Raw genomic sequence first — 23,520 nt, forward strand, 5'->3', positions numbered from 1 at the left:
CTCGGTTAATATTGTACTGGGACAGAAATGTGGCGCCTCAGGATTTAGTTACTGATCCCGTGGGTCTGAGCCATGCCTAGGGATGGGAGTCGAGGCAAAAGGGGCAGCCCCAAGATGTGGCTGAGGTCTCATTACTTGCCACTATCAAGTACCCTAGGCTGGGGATCCTTCCAGTCATCTTCACCCTGAGCCACCTCCCGTCAACCGGAGGCCGGATCCGGCTGTGCTCACCCGGGGCAGTTCGGACTGGCAGGCCTAGGATGGCTCAGGGTGTCACCAGGCATCTCGCTCACGCCCACCCCAAGCACCGCAGCTCCAACCCCTCTGGGGCTCCTTGGGGCCCCAGGCCTCTCCATCCCCTCAGTCCCAGGCCAGCCCTCTGGAGTCCGGAGGGGGCGGCGGCTCAAGCGGCCAATGCCGCTGAGCTCTGGGCGCCCAAGGACCGCACTCGCCGGGTCCGCAGACCCGCGCTCCGCTGCTGCTCCCTCCCCAAACACTACTGGCCGCGGCAGAGGAGCGGACGGGGCCACGCGTTACCTTCCATAGACATGGGCTCCAGAATGCCGAACTGCTTGAGGACGGCGATGAACAGCAGCACCACCACGGCCATGGCGCACAGCTCCATGCCCTGGATGCCCATGGCGACCCGAGCTGCCCGGGGCCGGGGCGTGCCCCTCGCCCGCGCGTGCCTCGGGAGGCGCCCGGGCCGGTGCAGTCCGCCCGGCCTCTTGGGGAGGCCGCGGCTCACATCCCCCGGCAGGCGGGGCTGCGGGTGTAGACGGGGTCCGGGCCCCGCGGAGGGCGGCTGCGGCGGCGAACCGGGCAGGCCCGGAGGTTGGACGCCGCGCGGCGGCAGAGCCCGAGCGCAACTTTCCGAGTCAGCCGGCAAACTTCGAGGCGCGGCGGCGGCGGCGGCGGCGCGGAGCGCAGCTCGGGCTGCCGGCGCGGGTCAGAGACGCCTCCATGGCCGGCGCGGGCGCCGCGCCTCTTTCGCCCAGTCTCCAGCCCCAGGGGCGCGGGGGCACCGGGGCGCGGCGGCGGCGGCGGCGGCGGGGGTACCGGGCGCTCCCGGCCGCCCCAGCCTTCATCTCCGCTATCCGCGCGCTCATTGGCCTAGGCGCTGCGACCACCCGGGGAGGCGTCCCCTGCGGCGCCCCCTCCCGCCCGCGCGAGCCCGGGAAGGGGCGGAGGGAGGTGGCCCCGCCCCGTGCGGCCCAGCCCTCAAACGGAGCCTGGCGCGCGGCCACCACCCCCCAGCCAGCCCCACTGAGACCAAGAGGTCGGCGGTTTCACCCACCTGCCTGTGTGGGGTGGGGGCTGAGTGGCTGGGGAAGGAGCCGGGGACTGGAGGGGAAGGGAGCCGCAGCATCGCTCTCTGCGAGGACTCGGGGATCCGTACTCCTTGCTGAGGGGTGCGGAGCCTGCCACAGCCGCTCCCTGCCCTGCCCGCCAAGGCAGAGCCGACCTTCGGGGGATCGGGAAAGCCCTCTCACCCCGGGGTATTTCCCACACCACCAGGTCTCGGCTCGAGACTGAACTTGGCCTTGGTCTGGCCCCCACTGGAAATGAAAAAGTTGGTATCCAAAGTTATCCAGTTCCGGAAACCCACGTGCGCTCCAGGTTTTTCGAGGGAGTGTGGGCTTTGGCATTAGAGACTACGAAACTGAGTTCCACTCCTGATTTTGCTGCGTGACCTTGGTCGAGTCACGGACTTGCCGATTCCTCCTACATACAGAGGGGCTGGTGCCCGCCTGCCTTTCCGGCTGTGGGAAAGAGCTAAACGGATGTGAAGTCCAACGCGCTGGCAGTGCACAGGAGCGCTAATTCGTTTGTGAATCACTCTCTTCCAGCCTGGAGGCACGGGATAGGAAAGGACCTGGAGAGAAGGGGGCGTGGCAGGGCGGAGCCGGGGATCCTCCAAGTCCCCCAACTCCCGGAATTGAAGGCCCGAGCCGTGGCTCTCTGCTGCCCTCCCGCGGGCATTGCGCTCTGCGGGTGTCTTCGCCAGCCCCGGGCTTAGAGCGGGAGAAGGATCGGGCTGCTTCCAACTCCCAAGTTCTTTAGAAGTTCTCCATTTGCCTTAGTGGAGGGGGAAATCCAGCCCCGTTCCACGCCTGTTTGGACGTAGGGTCTGAACAATAGTAGCTTCCCGGTATGAGTCTCTGCTACCCACTGGGTCATTCGTTCAGCCAATACTGAACGTGTACTGCACCCCAGGCACAGGTGCCTGGGTGGGGCAGGAAACAGCAGCATGCGTGGACCAGGGCCCTTCTGAAGCTGGTACAGGAACCGAGCCTTTAGGTTTACTCGTAATCCGTAAGGGCTGCCCCAGTGGGCATTTCTCGTCCCCATTTTACAGTTAAGAAAACCGAGGCCTAGAGGTTGGGCCGGGGAAGGGACAAGGGGCAGCCCAGGCCTTCTGGATTCCAGAGCAGATGCTGGGCCAGCATACCGCACTGTTTCCAGTGGAAACAGGTGGGAGAGAGGCTGCTGGGTTTCTTCTGGCTGGTGCAGTTCAACCTCAATGTTTAACACACCTGGTTAAAAGTCTGAGTTATTGGAGATATTTTTAAAGAACTGTAAATGCGGGGTGCCTGGGTGGCTCAGTGGGTTAAGCCGCTGCCTTCGGCTCAGGTCGTGATCCCAGGTCCTGGGTTCGAGCCCCACATCGGGCTTTCTGCTCAGTGGGGAGCCTGCTTCCTCCTCTCTCTCTGCATGCCTCTCTGCCTACTTGTGATTTCTCTCTGTCAAATAAATAAATAAAATCTAAAAAAAAAAAAAAAAAAAAAAGAACTGTAAATGCACAGCTTTCAATTGCATTTAGTGGGATGCGGTGAGTCTCCACTGACCAAGAACTCTAAGCAGAGACGCTAATGATAGCCAGAGAACACAGCTCTGTTGGAGCACGAGTTGCTAAAGTGTGTAAGTTTAGAAAGGCTCAAGACTCTCCTAATTTACACACTTACACGCTGAGTAAAATCTAGCCTGTGTCCCAGCCCGTTGCCACCAGTCCTCAGTCAATGGTCTGGTTAAGAATACATTAACCTCTCTAAGCCTGTTTCCTAAAATGGGGATGACAAGCCCACCTCTCCAGGGGCTTGTAAAAGATCCAGGGAGACGAGGGTTGGCCTGTGTCATGGGCTCGGATGGCCTCTTATGATGTGTTCTTGGAGCTGGGTGTGTTCAGGGTGCCAGATGAGATGAGATGGAGGGGGGCAGATAGAGAACTGAGCAAGCAAAAGAAGCCATGCGGAGGGTCCTCCTGAAGCTGGTCCACCCCTGCTCTCCTGCCTCAGTTTCCCCTGATGCTCCTGAGCATCTTCCCTGGAAAAACTTCAATGACTGCTCATAAACACTGAGCTATAAATGAGACATTGATCCCCTGGCTCTGCGGCGTAAAATATTAACGATGCCTAAGTGGATACCAGGGATGAGAGCAGAATGTCCGCTCGGCATTAGCCGCCTGGGCCAGGGGCCTAATGGATGGGAAGCTGACTCCCCCGCTCACTCACGATCTTGGGGCCTGCCAGCCCTGGGGCCAACCAGGTCCACTGAGGCTGGGCTGATGGCCCCATCACGCTCCCTGCTTCCATGGGACCTAGACAGGGAAGCTGGCAGACAAGCCCCCAGACCTTATACATCCTCCCCACACCCATGAAGTCCCAGGCCAGGCCTCTCCCAGCTGGCTGTAGCTCCCTTCCCTAGCTCCCAGCTGTGCCCTCCCCAACATCCCCCAAGTGCTTCCTGTGGCAAGGAGCATGCTGGCTGTTGACAGTGATCCCTGCCAGCTCCCTGTCTTGGGGGAGGGGCACAGACAGAGAAATCCCTGCCCTTCAGGGTGCTGAAGACTGCCACGGAAGTAGGGAAAGACAGGGCACAATGTGTAGCAGCTTGCTCTACCCGGAGTGATAGTAGAGGGCTGGGGAGCCCCAGACCCTCTCTTGGAAGACTTCAAGATGTCTGGGAAGGTCTTGGAGGCCTTGATGTCCTGGTTTAGAAAATTTTTGGACCTCCAGCTGTTTTGGGGTGGTCTGGGGCACTCCCTGAACTTAGCCTGGCATCCCACACCTGAGGTCATGGTCTTCCTGTGCCTGGAAGACTGCTACCACTCCAGTTCTGCCTCCAGGAAGCCTTCCCAGATTATGCCAGCCCTATACCAACCCCCTTCTCCTCAGAACTGCCATGGCCTCTGCTGCCTGGGCCGGGCCATTCTGCACCGTGTTTTGGCTGTCTGCCCGGACATCTCCCATGTCACCCCGTGCTTCTCCTCTCTCACCACAGCTGTGCTGTCAGCTCTTGTGGGTTGGGACCTGTCTGTTTGACCAAACATTAATTGGGTGCCCCAGCCTACTGACCACGTAGTTGCCCAAGGATTTTAAAAGGTCTTTTGACTTTTAAGGCAGGGACTGGGCTACACACATGCTGTTTGAGGGACCCATGCCCAGCAAACAGCTCAGCAAGTGGCTCCTGTCTCAACTCTCCCAGAGGGCAGGCCCCCTTTGGTTCTAGTGCAATCTACTAGGCAAAACAGTCATTATTCAGTTTATTTCTCTTTCTCATACTTCCTAGGAACCAAACAAGAATGTCCACAAGTGGAATTCCACATCCCAAAGAAATGCCTCTAGGACTCCTCCCCATGGATGTTCCAAGGCTTCTTACATGCGGTATGTTCAGAGCTAGACTGTCAGGCTTCTCCCAAACCTGCCCCTCCTTCCCCCAAACCTGCTCCTCCTTCAAGCTCAATCTTAGCTGCTCAGAACCAAAACCCTGGCTTAGCCTGGAATCTTCCTGTCCCACTCCTGCCCAGTCTACCGACAAACTCTAGCACTGTGCTTCTTTGTTATCCATCTTGGCTCCACTGCCACGAGCTTGGCCATGCCACTGTCCCTTTTTCCTGGACTCCTGCTGTCAGCTGCCAGCAACTCTCCCCATCTCCATTCCATCTTCCTCCTGTGTCTCCCTCTTTCAGCAACGAGAGTGTTCATCTCAAGATGGACATAAGATCCTGTTTTTCCCTTGCTTAAAACTTCTAGTGGCTGTCTGACTCAACACTGGTTGTGTTTGCCTGCTTGCCATTCTTCTCCCTGATTTGGTGACAGCCCTCCCAATTTCCTTTGTAGAACCCCCGTCCCTGGCAGCCTTGTGATTTTGCAGCTTTGGCAATATAACTGGTCAACCAACACCAATTCCTCTTTTCCCACTGCATACCACCCCTCCACTGCCATAGTGATTTATTCATGGGTGGGTACCTGCTGGGACTCAGAGAGAGACCTCCATGACTGGCCCTGGGACAAACAGGAGGGGCACTCTTGTTCACTGTGGCAGCTAAATGGCCATTCTGCCACCATGTGGGAACAGGAAGCTGGAGAAGGAAGTTATTTCTTGGGAAAACAGAATAAAAGAAAATAGCCAATTGACAATGTTCTATGCCTTGATCCAGCTGTGCCTGATGGCACACCTAAACCTGTATCTTTCAGTTATGTGAGCCAATAAATCTCCCTATTGTTGCTTAAGCCAATATGAGTTGGGTTGCTGCTCCTTGCATCCAAAAGGTTCTTAATCAATGCAACCCTCATTACTCATAGAACAAAGACCAAAATCCTTAATATGGCCCATCAGAGCAGCTGACATTTACTAAGCACTCACCATGCACCAGGCACTTCAACACCACTCTTCGTTTCTCATAGATCCCAATAAGGTAGGGGCTTGATAAGAGGAAGAAGTTGAAGCACAGAGTGGTTAATTCTTTGCTTAAGAGCACACACCTAATACACAGCATCAGAATTTGAACCCAAACATTCCAGCTCCACAGCCTATGATTTCAATTTAATCCTGTCATGCCCCTCTACACCAGCATGGTAAGAGCCTTCCTCCTCTCTCTTGCTCAAATGACCCCAGCCACACCTACAGCTACCTGAATGGGCCCAAGATTCTCCAGATCTCTGAGCATGCTCTTCTCTGAGCCATGAATGTTCTTCCTCCTCCTCCTCCTCCTCTTCCATTTCACCCAACTAATTAGTGCCTACTTGTCTTTTGGGTCTCAACTTAAATATCACTTCTGCAGAGTATCTTCCCTGACCTGCTCCCCTTATTAGTCCCTGCTCTGCTATGCCCCCCATCCCCTTCCCTCTTTGTAATGTGAGTTTAGCTATTTATGTATTCATTGATTTGTTTCTGTTCTGCCACCAGATGGTAAGCTTCCTGAATATATAATTAGTGCCTGCCTCAGTGTATTTATAAAATAATTAATGGGATATCAGATGATGATATTCCTCTAATTAGTTCAGCAGAGGCTGTTCTGGTATCACTAGCAAGAGCACCAGACTGGGAGTCCAAGAGAACCAGGGCCAAGTCCCTAGTTCCAACCCTAATCTATTGGCAGAGTTGGCCAAGGCACACCACTTCTCCGAGCTTCCCTTTCCTTTTTGTAAAATGGAGTCACTTGGTGACATGCGAAAGCCTCTCAAGTCAGGCATGAGGGACCCTGTTCCTGGAGATGCCCACTTCCTCAGAGCCAGAAACACCAAGTGACACCAAAGGGGTCTACTTTACCTTACGGTATTGCCCAAATCTTCCAATCAGACAGACCTCTGGGGACCACAGAGAACCCATCCACACAGTCTCTGCTCTGGCCCAACCTCAGATGAAATGTGGGAGGTTTGTGGCTACAGGTAACAGAAATCCTCCATTCCTTTAACTTAAACTGTTAGGAAATGCACCATGTCACACACACAAGTCCAGCACGAGGGTGGCTCCAGGGATAATCAGCTCAGATCTGGGGGTATCATTAAGGACCTGGGTTCATGTATCTACCTACATCTCCAGCCTCAAGGCATTAACCTTACCCACAACCTGCTCCTCTCATGACACAAGATGGATGCCTAGTTCCAGACATCACATCTTGATGTGACAATGTCCTGGGAAAGATGGGATCATCTCTTCCTATGTCTTTTTTTAATAGTGAAAAAAAATTTACCCATTAAGCTTCCCATGAACACTTCTTAGTGTTTCTTGACTGGAATTATTTCACATGCCATGCCTAAATCTGTTGTTGGCAAGAGGAATGAGACCAGCACTATAGGAGAAACTCCTGGCTCTACACCAAAACTCATTCTCCTCTACTTTCTTCTAAAGTAAAAAAGCCTTAATTGGGCGCATGGTTGCCCAGTGGTGACAGCATTTCCCAGACCCCTTTGCAATTAGTTGTGGCCATATGAGTAAGTTCATAACATTAGAAGAGATGGGTACTCCTTTGGGGATGGAGGTCTTAAGTCAATAAATGAGTAGCCTCATCATTCTCTCTTCTCTTTTTCTTACTGGCAGGAACCCAGACATGTCAATGACCAGTCTCAGTCATGCAGATCCTGACACTTCTGGAAGAGGAGGAGGGTGTGGAGCCACAAGATAGAAGGGACTTTGGTCCCTGAATGACCTACATGGAACAGAACCGCCCACCACGCTAGAACATTCACCCTGATATGTTAAAGGAGAAAGAAATAAACTTTAAAAAATCTCTTAAAGAAAAAGATATAATAAGGGGAGAGCTCGCTATTTTGAAAATAGAGGAAGAAAGGAAGAGAGAGACACAAGGTACCGAAGGTTTCACAATGTTAGCAAAGCAAACACTTGGACCAAGCAGTAGAAATAAGATTGTTGCAGAAAATGTTTTTCAAAGGTCTTTTCAGATTTATCAGCCAAACAAAGATGGCCTCAAGTGAGAGACAGAAATGGGTAGAAGAAGGAAGCCAAGAAATAAAGCAACTATAGGAGAACTATATTCAGAAAAGAATGTTGGTAGTGGTTACTGAACACAGAACTGACTGGAAGAAAATGGACCAGAAAATGACCAAGTCTTTGAGGGATTTATACTGTGGTAGAAGTCAGAAGTCTGGCCCCAAAAGCCTGTGAGTAATCAAGATCCACAAGAACTCTTGACCTTCCCAACTTGCACTAGCAGAAAACTTGGAAAACTCTATGGCTCCAGAGGAGGACACACTTCCCAATGCCTACTTCAAATGTGGCCCAGAGGGAAATGGACAGGGAATGGAGGACAAGGCTGGGACTGTGGAGGACAAGGGGCAAGGTGGTGGATCCAGAGAACAGAACTAAGGTAGCTAGTTAAGCTTTCTCCTTCCACTGCAGCATGGGTAGCCCAAGAATCCTCACTATCCAAATCCATATGTTTTCTGAATTCAGATGTGAGAGTTATTTTGGTAAGTCAGGTCATGAGTAGCGTAATGTCACATCCAAATCTATGAGAGTCCTGAGTTTTGGATAAGAAGTGTGAGAACTCATGAGTGAAAGGTATCTTAGCAAATTTTCTGAATTCAGTTCCAAATTTTGGATAGCGAAGAGTTGGCAGAGCCACAAGGTGGAAATCACTGGGGCCCTGAATGTCTGCATGGAGTAGAGCCCCTCACCAACCTGAGCACTCACTTCAGGATGGTCACAGGAGACAGAAATAAACTTTGTCCTTAGGCCACTGAGCTATGAGAGTCTCATTGCTACAACACCTGATCTAACCTAATTAATGCAAACATGATAGCTCAGATCAATCAGGACCACCCCCAGGGTGAGGAAGAAGACCCAGTTCTACTTGTAACAGAAGGGGGAAGGGAGACACCTGATCCTGGGGCTAGAACCACAGCTCTCTAAAGAGGGATTAAGTAAGGAGTAGATTGGAGCAGACAAGCTACAGTTTTTGCATTCATACCCCTCTCTTAGAGTATCTAGGTCCAAGGACCAAGTAAAGAGAGTCCACTTCCTCCAACACAGGGCTTTAAAAAGGCTTCAGACTGTGTCTCACCAGCCTCTGCTGATGCTCTCTCCTTGGGTGGGACTTATACAAGTCAATGCCTCAAATATTTAGTGAGCCCTAACTTTGGATGGTCCTGGTGAGCGTTCTACAGAGTCAGTTTCTCATGGGGATTTTCCTTAGATGGGCTATTAGAAGAGCTCCTTGAGTTTGAGAATATACACTGCTATTGTCTGAGCCAGGTATCTGCTAGATGCTTTACAAAAATTACCTGGTTTCATCTTCATGTTGACCCTAATTATGGAGGAAATAACATCATGTACCCCTGTGGCAGAGATTTTTGGTTGCATAGACTTGGGATTTGTTCTTTCCTTCTTTCTCTCTAACAGAACCTTAATTTTGTTGGGGGCAACAATGTCCTCTGCAGAGAAACTACTTTTCCCAGCTTTCTTTGTGGCTAGAGATGGCCATATGACACAGTTTAGGCCAATGAGATATAAGCAGAAGCCACTGGGTGGGGCTCCTTGGAAACCACCTTAAATGGAGTGGGAGAGACTCCATGGAATCTACCTTTTTTGTCATTTCTCTCCAATCCTTTGTGGAATGGATTATGATGGTTATACCTGGAGCCATGAGAGAAGGACATAGGTTCCTGAATTGTGATGGCTTGAATTGCTGAACTAAACCTAACAACTACCTACCTCTGGATTTGTCATTGCTTGAGAAAACTAAACCCTGGTCTCATTTGTGTCACCATTACTTAGGTTTTTGTGCCATGAAGCTGAGGAGAAACTGAAGCTTAAGAGATGTATACCAAGTGCTCACCATGTACGAGGCAAAGCTGTTGTTTGAATGTACTGTGAAGGCAGTGTCACAGAGAGATGGGTCATGTGCCTCACAACCTCGACCTACCCATCCACTTCCTGTGCTGACCACAATGGCTCTTTGGGGCTCTTGTCTTGCCTGATATCTGCCTGCTCCTTGTCAGTTGCCAGTCTTTTGCCTGGGAGCTTTCTTCTAATTGTTCAAGCCCCAACTGAGGGCTCCAACTGTTTGTTCTGCTGCTCTCCTCACCACCTATAGGTTCCTCCACCTTCCAGCTCAATGGTTGGGCTGGTTTTCTTGGCCCCAGTCCTCACCAGCATTCCTCTGCTTAGCTTCCTGCCTTTCCTCTCTGGCCCTGCTACTTCAAGAACAAGCCTGGAGGCGAGAGAAGCCCATGATGAGGACAGGGAAGAGTTTGGGTGAAAGGTGAAGGTTGCCTGCACCCAGGTAGAGGCAGAAGGACTGGAAAGGAGGGAACTTCATTGAGAGAAATGAAGGAAGCTGACAGATTCTACATATTCCAAATGCAGATTCCTGGGAGGAAAAGCTATATTTAAGGCTCTGCTCCTACAGTGATTTTCTCATAACTTATAACAAGAAATTTTTTTGAAGATTTATTTTAGAGAAAGAGAGAGTGTGTGTGTGTGTGTGCATGAGCAGAATGGATAGAGGGAGAGGGAGAGAGAATCTGAAGCAGACTCCATGCTGAGCATGAAGCTCAATATGGGGCTTGATCCCATAAGCCTGAGATCATGACCTGAGCCAAAACCAAGAGTTGGATGCTTAACTGACTGTGCCACACAAGTGCCTATATAACAAAACTTTTTTTTTTAAATCTTAAGATTGTTTTTAAATGACAGTGTGGGATATTAGTTAATAGTGCAGGCTTTGAAGACAGAGTGCCTGGATTCAAATCCTGGCCTTTCCACTTATTAGCCATGTGACCCTGGGCAAGTAATAAGCCTCAACAAGACTCAGTTTCTACAACTATAAATGGGAATGATAATACCTGTCACAGAGTAAGTGTGAGGGTAAAATAAATTAGCACATGCAAAGCACTTAGAACAGTGACTTTCACCCATGTGAGGTATTCAATAGGGGCTAAAGCTTCTGTTATTATCACAGAGAAAGGATTCATTGTATATCCTGTTGACATGCAGAGACCAAGCAAGAACACAGGTGAGTTTGAACACATCTGTGTTTTTAACTATACAAATGGCATTACCTCTCTCAGCCTTGTTGAGTGCAGAAAAGGAAAATTCTAATTATGATGAAGTAGCTGACATCAAACTTACCTTACCAATGGAAATAACTATAAAATCTGTACAAAACATGTAAAACAATTATATGTGGGCACTGGACATCAATTAATATAGGACAATGATCCATGAGAATCACATTAAATGATCCCCACTTTCATTTCTTCTTTATTCCTGACCGTATTTTCAAAATGCTGAGCAGCAAAACATCCTAGCACTGGTGGTCACACTGGATGGAGGAAATAGAGATCAGACTTCAGGATGGCTAAGGTTGCCCTGATTTGAGAGGGCAGGTGTTTGGAAATGAGAAGGAAGAGCCCCCAAAATCTACAAAAATATCCCTTGGGTCCTTGGTCAATTGTCAGGCTGCTCATGAGCAGGGAGAGACTCCAGGAGGGCTCGCAGAGAATAGTGGCTGAGGGAACTAAAAGCTGAACGGAGATTTCACGAGTCATACAACTCTGAGGAAATATTGAAGGTCGAGCCCAGCCAGTTCACTCGGGAACAACCTGGGCTTTCTGTTGAGGTCCCAGGAAGGCTACACTTTAGGATTAAGACAATGACTTAGAAGAAGAGCTACACTCTATACATAAGAAAAAAGCTGAAACAGATATACTTTAACAAGCCTAAATCCAAGCTTTCACAGGATGAGTGTGGTTTGCCAGAAGGTTAATTGACTGACAAAACAAAATTCAAGGGAGAGGAGCTAACCCAGAACCCCTACAACATACCATTCACATGCATAACAAGCACATCAATCAGCATGAGGTTAAAAAATATTATGCATGTGAAGAAGGAAAAGTGGCTGATCATGAACTTAATAGAAACATACAGATATGATGGAGATTTTGGAATTAGCAGATGAGGACTTCAAAAAAACTATAATTAACATGTTTCCAAAAATAATAAAAAAGAAATGGACAAAACAAATGAAAAGATGAAGCTTAAATTTTAACAGCGAATTGGAAATTTGCATCACTAGGGTTGATCAGGGAAGCAGAACCACTATGACTGATAGAGGATACAGCTATAGAACAGAGAGTGATAGAGAGAATAAAAGGTTTACTATAAGAATGAGACCTGACTCAATTGGGGGAGCTGAATAAGAAGTCCATGGAAGGCTATTGTCTCTACATATGCCTGAAGTTGCTGTATTTGGGTCAACTGGACTAGAATATAGAGGAAAAGGATGGATACGAAGTGAGAAAAAGTGAGAACAAACTGGAACCCACATCTGTCTCTCACTGCCTCCAGCCCTGACAACACAGGTGACCCGTAGAAGAAGCAGACACCATCTACCACATAAAGTTGCTCATGGCCCTGACCCAGTGTTCAATTAAAAGTTGCAGACATGCCAAGAAACATGAAAATGTGACTCATGCTTAAGAAAAAAACAAAAGGTCAGTAGAAGCTGCGAGTATTGAATATCTCAACACACAAGCAGGGGGAGCCATAAGCAGAGGGAGAGGGAGAAGCAGACACCCACCACCAAGCAGGAGCTCAACATGGGGCTCTATCCCAGGACCCTGGGATCGTGACCTGAGCCAAAGGCAGACAGTTAACCAACTGAGCCACCCCAGGAGCCCTTATATTGGTATATTGGCCTACAGATATCTGAGAGTCATTTCACCTTTCTTCTATGTTTTTTCTCTTTGTTCTTCAGATTGGATAATTTCTACTAATCTTCAAAGTTACTGATTCTTTTTTCTGCTAGCTCACATCTGCTGTTGAGTCCTCCTAATGAATTTTAAAATTTCAGTTATTTCACTTTTCATCTTCAGAATTTTCATTTACTTTTATGTTTTCTTTCAAGTAAATGAATAAAATCTTTTATAAATAAATAAATAAATAAATAAACCAATATGAATCTGATGACAGTCCCAGAAGAAGAGAGGAGAGTGAGAGAAAAGCAAAGAAAACATTTGAAGAAATAATAGCCCAAATCCCCAAATTTGATAAAAAAAAATTAATCTCTAGATCTAGGAAGCTCAAAAACCTCAAAAAATGATAATCATGAAGATATCCCCCCCATATACATCACAGTCAAACAGTTGAAATACAAAGAAAATCTTGAAAGCAAGAGAAAAATGACACATCACAAGCTGGGAATGATATGATTAATAGCTGTCTTCTCAGAAATAATGGAATTAGCTGGAAAGCAGTAGAATATTGGAGGAAAGTTTTTATATTTTACTATATTAATATTATTCTGAAGTAAATTGTTATAATTAAAATGTATATTATAATCCCTAAAAGATCCACTAAGCAAGTAAGTCAAAATGATTTGGTGTTAAAAATAGAGGAATTAAAATGGTATAAAATATATGTTTAACACAATAAATGGCAGTAAAGGAGGAACAGAGAACAAAAAAGAGACAAATAGAAAAGTAGCAAAATGACAGATGGAAATCCAACCACATCATTAATTACAATAAATGTGAATGGACTACAATTGAATGTTAGAGGAAAAAAAACAGAAAAGAATATAAGGAAAATGTGGGACAGAGTAAATAAGCCCAACAAATGTGTAATTGGAGTTCCAGAAGAAGCAGAGACAGAGTAAGAAACAGAATCAGAAAGCCCAACAACTGTAATTGGAGTCCCAGAAGAAGCGGAGAGAGCAAGAGACAGAATCAGAATTTGAAGATGTAATGGCAGAAAAACTTCCAAAACAGATGAAAGATATCAAAACAGATTTTCAATGAGCTCAACAAATCCAAAATATGATAAATACAAAGAAAATCACAGCTAGGATCATGGTCAAACTGCTGAAAATTAAAGGTAAAGAGAAAATCTCAAAGACACCCAGAGTAAAAAGACATTCAGGGACATAATACAAATGATGGTAGACTTTGTGACAAAGACCACAGAAGCCAAAATACAATGGAATAACATTTTTTCAAAGTGCTCAAAGAGAAATAACCAGCCAACCTATAATCCTATACCCAGCAAAAATGTCTTTCAAAAATGAAGGGCAAATTGAGACACTCTGAGTTAAACAAAAACTGAGAGAATTTGTCATCAGTAGACACATTCCATTAGAAGTACAAAAGAGATGGAGTTTCTCATGTCAGAATCAGCCTCTGGGAATAAGTTTTTGCCCCTAACAGGAGCCATGGGATCTCTCAGCATCTTGAGAATCCCAGAAACAGGGCCAGTGGTCTCTGGAAGGAAAGGAACTTCATGTTCTTTAATTTAACAAACCTTTTTTCCCATGGTTCTTGTGGTCTGGACAGACTTGGAAGGCATGAGAGAACTGAGCTGTTGACATGTGGACATGTCTCCAGTTGTCACAAGATGGAGTCATAGTAGTCATATAGTCATAGACCCCTTACTACCTACTTATGGAAAACTCTCTTTTGATTGCCCAATGACCTTTGATTACACATTGTCAGGAAAAGAGGATCTCTCTTCATGTCTCTACCTGCACCCAGGGCATATCCAAATCCCCATGTATCGTCCCAAGGATTTACAAGAATCTAAGAATACTGAACAGGTAATGGAAAGAGGGACATTTGAAGCCACCTTGTCCTCAGAGCCCCTTATCCTACTCCTTAGGTCCCTGTGATAGAAGATTCCCATTCCCTTTCTCATCTGGAGGACTTCCAATCTCTTCCTACATCTTTTCTTACACTTATACAGGTCCAGTGTAGAGGAACCAACCAGCCCAGAATGACAGGACTGGATAAGGCCAAATACAGCTCTTCTCAGCAACTTCACGCAGACACTAGAGTTTGCACAATGTCCACCATGTTTCTTTGGGTAAATTAATTTTTCTCAGCTGAACTTAGCTTTTCCACTTCTCTGTGTTGGCAAGAGGATTGGGTAATGGGGAGTCAGGATATCGAAGGTTCTGTGACCTAAGATACATTGCTTTTCTCACCTCCCTGGGCCTTGGCTTCCTCATCTCCAAAGTGGGGGGAACATTCCTTAGCCTGTGGCCCACCCCTTTACACTGTCATGAAAATCAGGTATCCCCAAGCATGTGGGAGGGCTCTATGTGCACATGTTGACTAGTATCATGTCATTTTAACACCCTGCTGAATCTAGGCTGGGGCCCTTCACACAAATTGTACACAAGAAGCATCATTGGCCAACTCCAAGTCTGCTTGTTCTCCTTGGCATTCGCCCCAGTCACACGGGGTCATCAATCCTCATGTTTTATGACACTGATGCTAAGTGCTCTGAAGTCACATCCTTGCTGCTGATCTGTGAAGAAGTCTGGACATAAGCATTTCTTTGTACTCAAGCTGAGGGCCCAAGGGTGTCTTGGGGAATTTCCACCCGAGATGCCTGGTGCTGGCGTCTCAGCTCTTGTGGCTTCTGGCAGCTCAGGGAGGTGTGTGCTGATTCCTGATGCCCTGTGTCAGCCAGATGCAGATGAATGGCCTGGGAATCCAAACCTTGGGGTCTGAGATGGGAAGCAGCAGGAGAGAAGCCAGAGCCCTGGGCTGCGGGTTGAAAATCCCAGATCTGCGATTCACCCTTGCCTCCTTCCCACAGGCTGGGAAGTCTCAGCCAGTCCACACTTCTCTCTGAGCTCAGCGAGGGGAGGGAACGGGGGACTAATAATTATAGCAGCTACATTTACCAAGAGCTAACTATGGGCCAGACCTTCTCCCAGGCTCTCCCGTGCATAACGTTGTTTCATCCTGACACAGCCTTACTGCGCTCCAGAAGCATGGGGTTCTAACCTGAGCACTTGCTCCAAGGAGGTCCCTAGCAACACTCCAACACGACCCTTCTCAGAGGGCTTGTATGGCCATCGTGGGAGAGGGGTCAGGGCCAGAGGAGTCTGTTAGCTAGACCCAGAGGAGGTTTTTTGTTTTTTGGGGTTTTTTTAAGATTTTATTTATTTATTTGACAGAGAGAGAGAGATCACAAGTAGGCAGAGAGGCAGGCAGAGAGAGGAAGGGAAGCAGGCTCCCCGCCAAACAGAGAGCCCAATGCGGGGCTTGATCCCAGGACCCTGGGATCATGACCTGAGCTGAAGGCAGCAGCTTAACCCACTGAGCCACCCAGGCACCCCCCAGAGGAGATTTTTGAATGTTCCTTCAATCTAGACAGATGTAAGATTTCAGAGTTAGAAGGAGGCAGAGGCTCATTCAACAAATATTTTACTGAGCATCTACTCTGTGCCTGGAAGATTCAGCAGTAAACGTGTCACATGTGGCTGCTGGCTTCAAGGAGCATATGTTCCAGAGAGGGAGGCAGACCATGAGACAGCTATAATGGGGCAGGCCACCAATGGCAGCGAGAGCCGTACTGTGAAGAGCTCCATCCCAAACCCAAGACCCAGAACTGGTTTCCCAGGGGGAGCTGGAACCCTTCCAAGCCCAGCTCTGAAGGCAAAGAGGAATGGGAAGAGGATTTGACTATGAAGCTCCAAGAAAATAGTGTGACCAGGAGTGAACAGGTGGTGACTGGGTGGGGACAAAAGGGGAGCCAGTTGAAGGGGCCGTAAGAGCATGGGGCAGAAGCAGGGCCAGGCAAGAGCCAAGAAGTCAAGGTGAGGGTTCAGACTAGGCTTTGTTCCAAGGGAAACAAGACATTTGTTCCCTCTTCTCCCCTCCCTGTGCTCTTTTCCTTATAACCTCTCTAGCTGCTGCCTGATCTGGTTAGGGGTGGGTGGGAAAGCCTGCAGTGATTTCCTCCCATTTCGCAGATGAGACAAGTGAGGCCCAGCCAGGGGCTGTGAAGTCACACAGTGGCATAGTGGGGACAAGAGCCCAGGTCTCTCAACTCCTTGGTCAAGGCTCCTTCCTCAGCCCTCATCCCCCCGGTGCCGAACTTCTAAAAGACACGGGGCTGCAGCCAGAGGGGTGGGAGGACCACACGCAGCCCCACTGCTGCTGGTAGCATGATAGATGGAGCCCAGCCACCCTGGACTTGACCTGAGGGCCGGGGCTCGAGGACAGACACACGGGGCTCCTCTCAGCACAAACATTTTTACCAAAAGAGCAGACTCTGGGGGGCAAATTTCCCAATGATGTATGAGAAGCTGGGTCTGTACAGCTGCCCGTCGAAGCCTGAAGCACGAGGACACAGAGGGCTTCGTGACGGGACTCACACGAGCCAGGATATTCCGTATTTGCACAATCATACATGCAATGTGACATGCCTTGTTTCCTTTGAGCCTCAAAACCTGAAAGACAGCCTGGGATGTCGTTATGATTCCCACTGAACAGAGAGGAAAGTCAAGGCCCGGGGGGGTGGTGGTGCAAAAAGTCTTCCCAAAGGTCACAAAGACAAAATTTGTTTAGCTTCATCTGACTAGCACTTCTCAAACGTAGTTGACCCCAGGATCTTGATCACATGACATATGCTACTGTTCCACGGGCCACACTTGGAGAAACGCTGTTCCAGCATGTCAGTCAGCAAGTCTCCATTAGCGTGGTCCCGGGCTCTGGGGTGAGGCTGAACCGGGAGCAGATCCTCTGAGTTGCTGCAGGGTCCCGGAGAAGTCACTTCAGTCTCCCTGCAGCTCCTCGATGCACTGCTGGGAGAGGAAATGAAATGACTCCCACAGTGTTTCTATGAACGTGCATTTCTCCTCTCTGTTCTCTCCATACCTGCTTACTCCTTTTTTTTTTTTTTGAAGATTTTATTTATTTGACAGACAGAAATCACAAGCAGGCGGGAGCAGGGGAAGCAGATTCCCTGCTGAGCAAGGAGCCTGATGTGGGACTCCATCCCAGAACCCCGAGATCATGACCTGAACCGAAGGCAGAGGCTTAACCCACTGAGCCGCCCAGGTGCCCCCTGCTTACTCCTTTTAGGAGCAAGTAGAAACTGCAAAATTGCCCCATGACGCAATTCTTTGTCATATTTTCATCTTTTTCGGTATATATAATTTGATAGAAATTCTAGGTTACAGAGTCAAGCTCATTAATTTGTTTCTTAGGGCAACCATTTGGCTACTGCACCCATCTGTCACCTGCGGGTGATCGGCAATCCCACCTTCACTTCCGAGACTCTTCTGTAGGCAAATGATGTCCTCTTAAATCTCTGAGAGAATCTCCGATATTTATTCTATTCTTCTGCTTTTGTTTGTTTTAGTAACTCTGTCGATTTGGGGGTTGCTTTTTCATTTCACTTGAGCTTAATGCTTCTCTTTGATGTGGTTGGGTTTCTTCAAATGTTGGGGGGCTCTCAGGCAGCCGTCCACGTCTGCAATGTCAAGCGCCTGGGGCTCTGTCCCTGCAGGGAGGTTGAGGCAGGGTGGGGTGGCCGGTGGTAGGGTGTACCTGCCGCTCCTCTTCTGGGACCAGGCTCCCTGTGCTCTTGGGCACAGCCAGTCTCCCCCAGCACTGCTAGGCTTCTTAGGTCCTCATGCCCAATCTTAGTTCTGATCTCGGGTGGGCACCTGTGTGCGAAGACAAGGGGTTGGCGGAGAGGGTGGGTGTCTCCGCCAGATGCTCCTCCTTCCGCACCCCTTCTGCCCTCTGTGGCCACCCACCCAGGTCTGAAAGCCGTGGCGTGTTCTCCGCACCTTCGCGCTCTGCTTCCCCCAATTTCCTCCTTCAGTGTGATCCCACCTGCCTTCTGCCTTTTGCGGACTCCTCACAATTTCTGGCTCACTGAAGGCAACCCCTTCCTCATTCTCTTCTGGTTATCCCTTCTGCCCTTCCTGGGAGAGCTGGAAGCACATGTGTGCGCTGTGATCATATGGCCTGGTCTCCCTCGCCTGACGGAGGGAGAGCGCCTGCGGGAGCTTAGTTCTCGTGGCTACCTTCTCGCTCAGGTGTGCGGTAAGTGGGAAGGTGACATTTGCCAAGCCCTGGGGTGTGCCGGGCCCTGAGGGGTGATGCCCACTGGACCCTGCTCCACGGTGGTGCCTGGTCTAGTTTGTCCTCTGGTATGGATGCTGCTGGGTACTGAACGGGGACCTCGGAGAAGCCTGTACCCAGAATACAATGGGAAGGGAGAGGCCCTGCACCCCAAACCCCAAACCAGCCACCTTGACCGCTGCATGAACTTCCTCCATATACCCATTGTTTCCCTGAGATTTTTAGTGGAAGAAATCAACAAACAAGGAAAGCAACAGTCAAACCTTTGTCGGGAACCCAAGTGAACCAACACACGCCTTATCTGTCTGTTTAAACAATGGACTCAGTATCATCAGATCACCAACGGTACTGATCTCAGTCAGTACTGACCCCTCTCAGCGCTGCATCTGGCGCTGTCCTCAGTAACCACTTGTGCGTCCCGTGCCCCTCGTAGGCCTGATTTGGGGGAGCCTTTCCAGGGCTTAGGGGAATCAGTGTTTCCCTTGAGTTCTGAACCTCCCCAGCACCCCTGTCCCAGCCTCTTCTCTCCAGCTGACTACTGAGATTTGGGCTCCCGTGATTGAACTGGCTCAGGCAAAGGGATTTATCTGCCCTTAAACCAAACCACAGGAAGAGAAAGGGACAAGAAAGACCAGACGCGTGGGCTCAGACTGTTCTCCACCTCTCACACCCAAATGGCTTCTTCTACATAGCTCTATTCTTGGCTACTAGAAGCTGCCAGGCTTCTGTGTCACTGTATCTCTGGACACAAGGCCATTCACTGTCAAAGAATCTGGAAAGGGCTCTCACTGGCCCAGATGGGGCAGGTGTCTGCCCTGGCCAGCGGGTGCTCCTGCCCTGGCTGGCCCAGCAATGTCCAGGGCCCACATCTAGATCAAGAAGCATGGAGAACTGGGAGCCTTTATCCCAACCAATGGTTAGAACTAGATCAAGGTCAATTTCTGGAACATGGATAAGTGCTTTTCTGAATAGAATAAACCATAGAGACCTTCTGTAGACACCAGGGCCAAGCTCAGGGGATGGGCATAGGAACCAGAGACCTTTCCATGTGTGTGTGCCTGGTTTGGCCCTAGACCACTTCTGTCCAGTCCTTTGGTTTTCAATCCTGTGTATGTGCCAGTGACTCCCAATTTTCTCCCTTCAGTCCCCAAACACCTCATATCCCAACTACCAACTGCTTCTACTAGGATGTCCTTAGATGCCTCAAAATTAACGTGATACAGCTAAGGAACCCCCTCCGCCACCCGCCACCCTTGCCCACACCAGGTCTGCTCCTCTGTTTCCCACCACTATGAACAATGGCTCAGAGGTCCAGATGCTCAGGACAAAAACCTTGACCTCACCATTATCTTCAGCATACTCTCTTTCTCTTACAACCTCCCACTCATCTGTCAGCAAATCCTTTCAGTTCCACCTTCAAATGCTTCCAGGACCAGCCTGCTTCTCACCGTCTCTGTCATCTGCACCTTGCCCCAGCCTGATGGCCACAAGGACCCTGCCACCTGCCTGGCCGCTGTGGCTTATTTTCCTTCTCACAGCAGCAGCAGCAGGAGGGCTGGCTCAGACCAGGAGGCAGCTCCTAGGCTCCCCACACAGCTCTGTTCATGTCCCTGGGCTCCGCCTCACTCCTTACCACCAGCTGAAGCCTCCCGCAGCGGGCTTCACAAAGACCCTCTCCAGCTGCCGTGCCCGTGACCTCTCTGAGCATCTCCCGGTTCCCCAGACATGCCTGGCTCTGGCCTGTGCTGTCCCTCTGCCTGAAAAGTTTCCCTTAGGTTCTTCTCAAACCCCACCCCCCATGTCTTTGCTCAAATGTCTCACATTCCCTCCAAGCCCTTCCCTGGGTCCTTCACCCCACTTCCCGTTCTGTGTAATTTCTGGAGCCCTATTACTTTCAAATATATAATTTATATATCAATCTCATTTTATAGCCTATAAACTAGAGGGATTTTGATCTTAGATCCCGGCTATGTCCCCAGGGCCCGGAACAGCACCTGGCAGACAAGATTGCTAGCTTGTTGAGTGAATGCACAGCTGGGTGGCCTTGGCCTGGCCTGGAGCTGGAGCTGGAGCCAGAGCCGGAGGGCAGAGGAGTCTCAGAGGTTTACAGGGATCCCACATGAGCCCAGGGACTTCACAGGGACTGGGAGCCACAGCCCTGGTGCTCTGGCCCAGAGTCCCTCTACAGAAGTGGCCACTGGGCCAGGTCGGGCCATCACAGCTTGGTCCCCTCCTTGCTGTACCTGCCACGGTGTCTGTCTCATGGGGCCTGACCTTCATGGCCATGAGAATTTCACAGGGCAGACATTCTGTTTAGGGGGAGGGCTAGGCAACTCTTCCCTAGAACCCATGTCCCCTGACTGGGCCTGATGGAAGAAGGGAAGATAAGCTCAGAATGGTGCTATTAGTATCCCCATCACCCTGCCAGGGGGACAGCCCCAGGACACTCCACTCCCCCAGACTCCCTGCATACCAGCCCAGAAGCCCAGCACTGGAGACCTGGCTCCCAGGACCCACTAAACATTGGTCAGGCCCCACCCCCTCCCCCAGCCCAGGACAGGGGCCATTTCTGGTCTCAAGTGTGTCCAGAGACCCATTCAGAATTGGCCTGTCCTGCCACCTCAAGCTGCCCCCAGGTCCCCACTCCTGCCTTCCCTATTCTTCAGCTTCCCAGGGCTCTCTGGGGAGCAGTAGCCACACCTCCCGCTCCTGCCTCCTTCCTCCTCCCTCCTCCCCTCTCAGCCCTGAAACTCAATTACTCCAAGGCTCTCTTGGTCACTGCCGCTTTCAACAGCCAGAGGTGGGGCATACCGGCACCCAGCAGGCTGGAGGCCCTCCCGGAAGTGGTCACAGGCACAGCCTGGAGGCCTGGGTCTGCTGCAGGAAAGGGGTGAGCCCCTCCGCCACCCCCGGTAGGGAGGAAGGGAGATGCACCAGCCCAGGGACAAAGGCCCTGAGTTGGCATTTTCGGACTTGCGTTTGGAGACAATTAGAAGCTGAATTATTAAAGATGTGTGAGAGAAGAGGCTGTTTTTAAGAAAGCATGAGTAAGCAGGGCTCTCACAGCGGCACACAGGATCGAAGGCAATCAATTGCCATAATGGCTGTAAATATTTACTCGGCTTAACTGTGAATATGGGCGCCAGCCACGCACTTAACACAGGGGTCCCTGCCCGGCAGACCACCCCGCCGCAGGCCCACCAGAGGGCTGCAACTCCAAGCTCCTCCCCCGGTCCCCTGGGGCGGAGGTTCCCTAAGGGCATGGGTCCAGGAGTCGGACACAGCTGGGCTCTCCTGGCTTGGTCTCTCCTGGCTTGGTCACTCTGGGCAGGTGTCTTGACCTCCATGAACCACAGCACTCATCTGTAAAATGGGCTGCTGAAGCCTACCTCAGGGCACGTGAGTGCTCCCAGTGTGACCCCACGGGGGCTGACATGCGGCAGATGCCAGTCCTGCTGGCTCAGGACCACATGGGAGCAAATGCCAGGGGCCCCTGTCTTACCCTGGACTCTTAGTTACCATACAGGATGAGGTTAAGTCTCAGAAGTTGGGTGCTCTCAATGTCGGTCATCTGAGTATGACAGGGCTGTTGTGGAGCCACTCTGAGGCTCAGCCTTGAGCCAGGAGCCGGCGCATTTACTACGTACTCATCGTGTGCTGGGCATTCCCGAGTCACCTCTGTAGCTTACTCAATCCTTGCCGCAGCCCAGAGCGGAAAGTTCTATTACCACTCCTCATTTTACAGATAAGGACATTGAGGCTCAGAGAGGTCAAGTGACTTGCCCTAGGTCACACAGCTGGTAAGTAGCAGAGCCAGGACTACAGTCCAGACCCCTCCTACCCTTTCTAGAAACCTCTGGGCTATGCTGAGACCCACTCTCTGCCCTTTCCTCCTCCTCCGTGGCACCCCCACCCCCAAGAGGTAGCTTGGCCACCCGTCAGCAGCCTACATGCCTGAGGACACATCTAAATACTGGCCAAGACCACAGCCAAAAGAGAACACTGCTTCTGTTTTGCCTCTGCCAACGGCCCCTCCTCTCTGAGAGCCCGGCTCTGGGGGCACCTGCACAGGCCAGGCTCTCCCCGGGGTCAGTTGGCCAGTCTCTAAGGATCTGCTTGTTTCTTTAAGAACAGCACCTGGTGTCTTCCCCAATGCACAGGCTAAGTCTCAAAGGCCCCCCTGATTGTAGAGGACGTGTGGATGGCAAGCGTGTGCGCACACTCACACACACACAAGCATGCGCCAGCACACTGTGGCTTCCAGCCTTCCCACAGACTCGACTCAACCACATCCCTTGTGCGTTCAGCACTGGGAAATGGCTCAGGTGTCCGCGGCGTATTCTACCGCCCTTCTCCAAGTACTGGGATGGAGCCCTCAGCCTCTCTCTCTCTGGGCCCCTCATGCTTCTCAAGCTGAGACACTGAAGATAAGAGAACTGGGAGGAGTAAAGAGCACTGACCTGAGAGTTCCCAGATCTACATGACCTTGGACAGCTCCCATTTCCCTCCCAGGCCTCAGCTTCCCCATTTGTGCCTTGAGTTCTCAGCAGGTCTAAGATGAAGGCCACTGGGGGTTGGGGTGGGGGCGGGTGGCATCTGCCATCGTATTTGATTCATTCTCCCAGGCTCAGGGAAGATGGGGAGGTGGGTGACTTTGAAATCTCCATGGGGGGCAGGGTGCACCAAGAATAAACCAGACCTAGAGCCTCGCTTCTGCTCCCATTCTTCCAGAAGGTGCAGGGCTCTTGGAGCTCCAGGTTTGTCCAGCACAGGCCAGCAGCAGGTCCCCCAAATACTGCCAGCTCAAGCCTGGTCCTGAAGTGCAACCGTGGCGGGTTCCCAGGTGTGTTTGCGGGGACGGCTGAGCCAGGGCATTGAAAGGCAGGGGAAG

At 50.4% G+C, this 23,520-nt stretch overlaps 1 protein-coding gene across 2 annotated transcripts in view; it reads right to left on the minus strand.

Moving 5' to 3' along the window:
- LOC111158445 (potassium voltage-gated channel interacting protein 3) overlaps positions 1 to 23,520 on the minus strand; it is an 80,958-nt gene that overhangs the window by 24,700 nt on the left and 32,738 nt on the right. Inside the window, exon 1 of one of the 2 annotated variants that reach the window (XM_022520466.1) lies at positions 538 to 640. The exons of the other annotated variant lie outside the window; for it this stretch is intronic. Coding sequence (XP_022376174.1) covers positions 538 to 640 — 103 coding nt within the window. Of the gene's footprint in view, positions 1 to 537; positions 641 to 23,520 lie in introns of those variants that run through there. 2 annotated transcript variants of the gene reach the window in all.

Source organism: Enhydra lutris, unplaced genomic scaffold (assembly GCF_002288905.1).
Source record: "Enhydra lutris kenyoni isolate GAN:26980312 unplaced genomic scaffold, ASM228890v2 scaffoldscaffold59, whole genome shotgun sequence".
NCBI classification, from domain to species: Eukaryota; Metazoa; Chordata; class Mammalia; order Carnivora; family Mustelidae; genus Enhydra; species Enhydra lutris.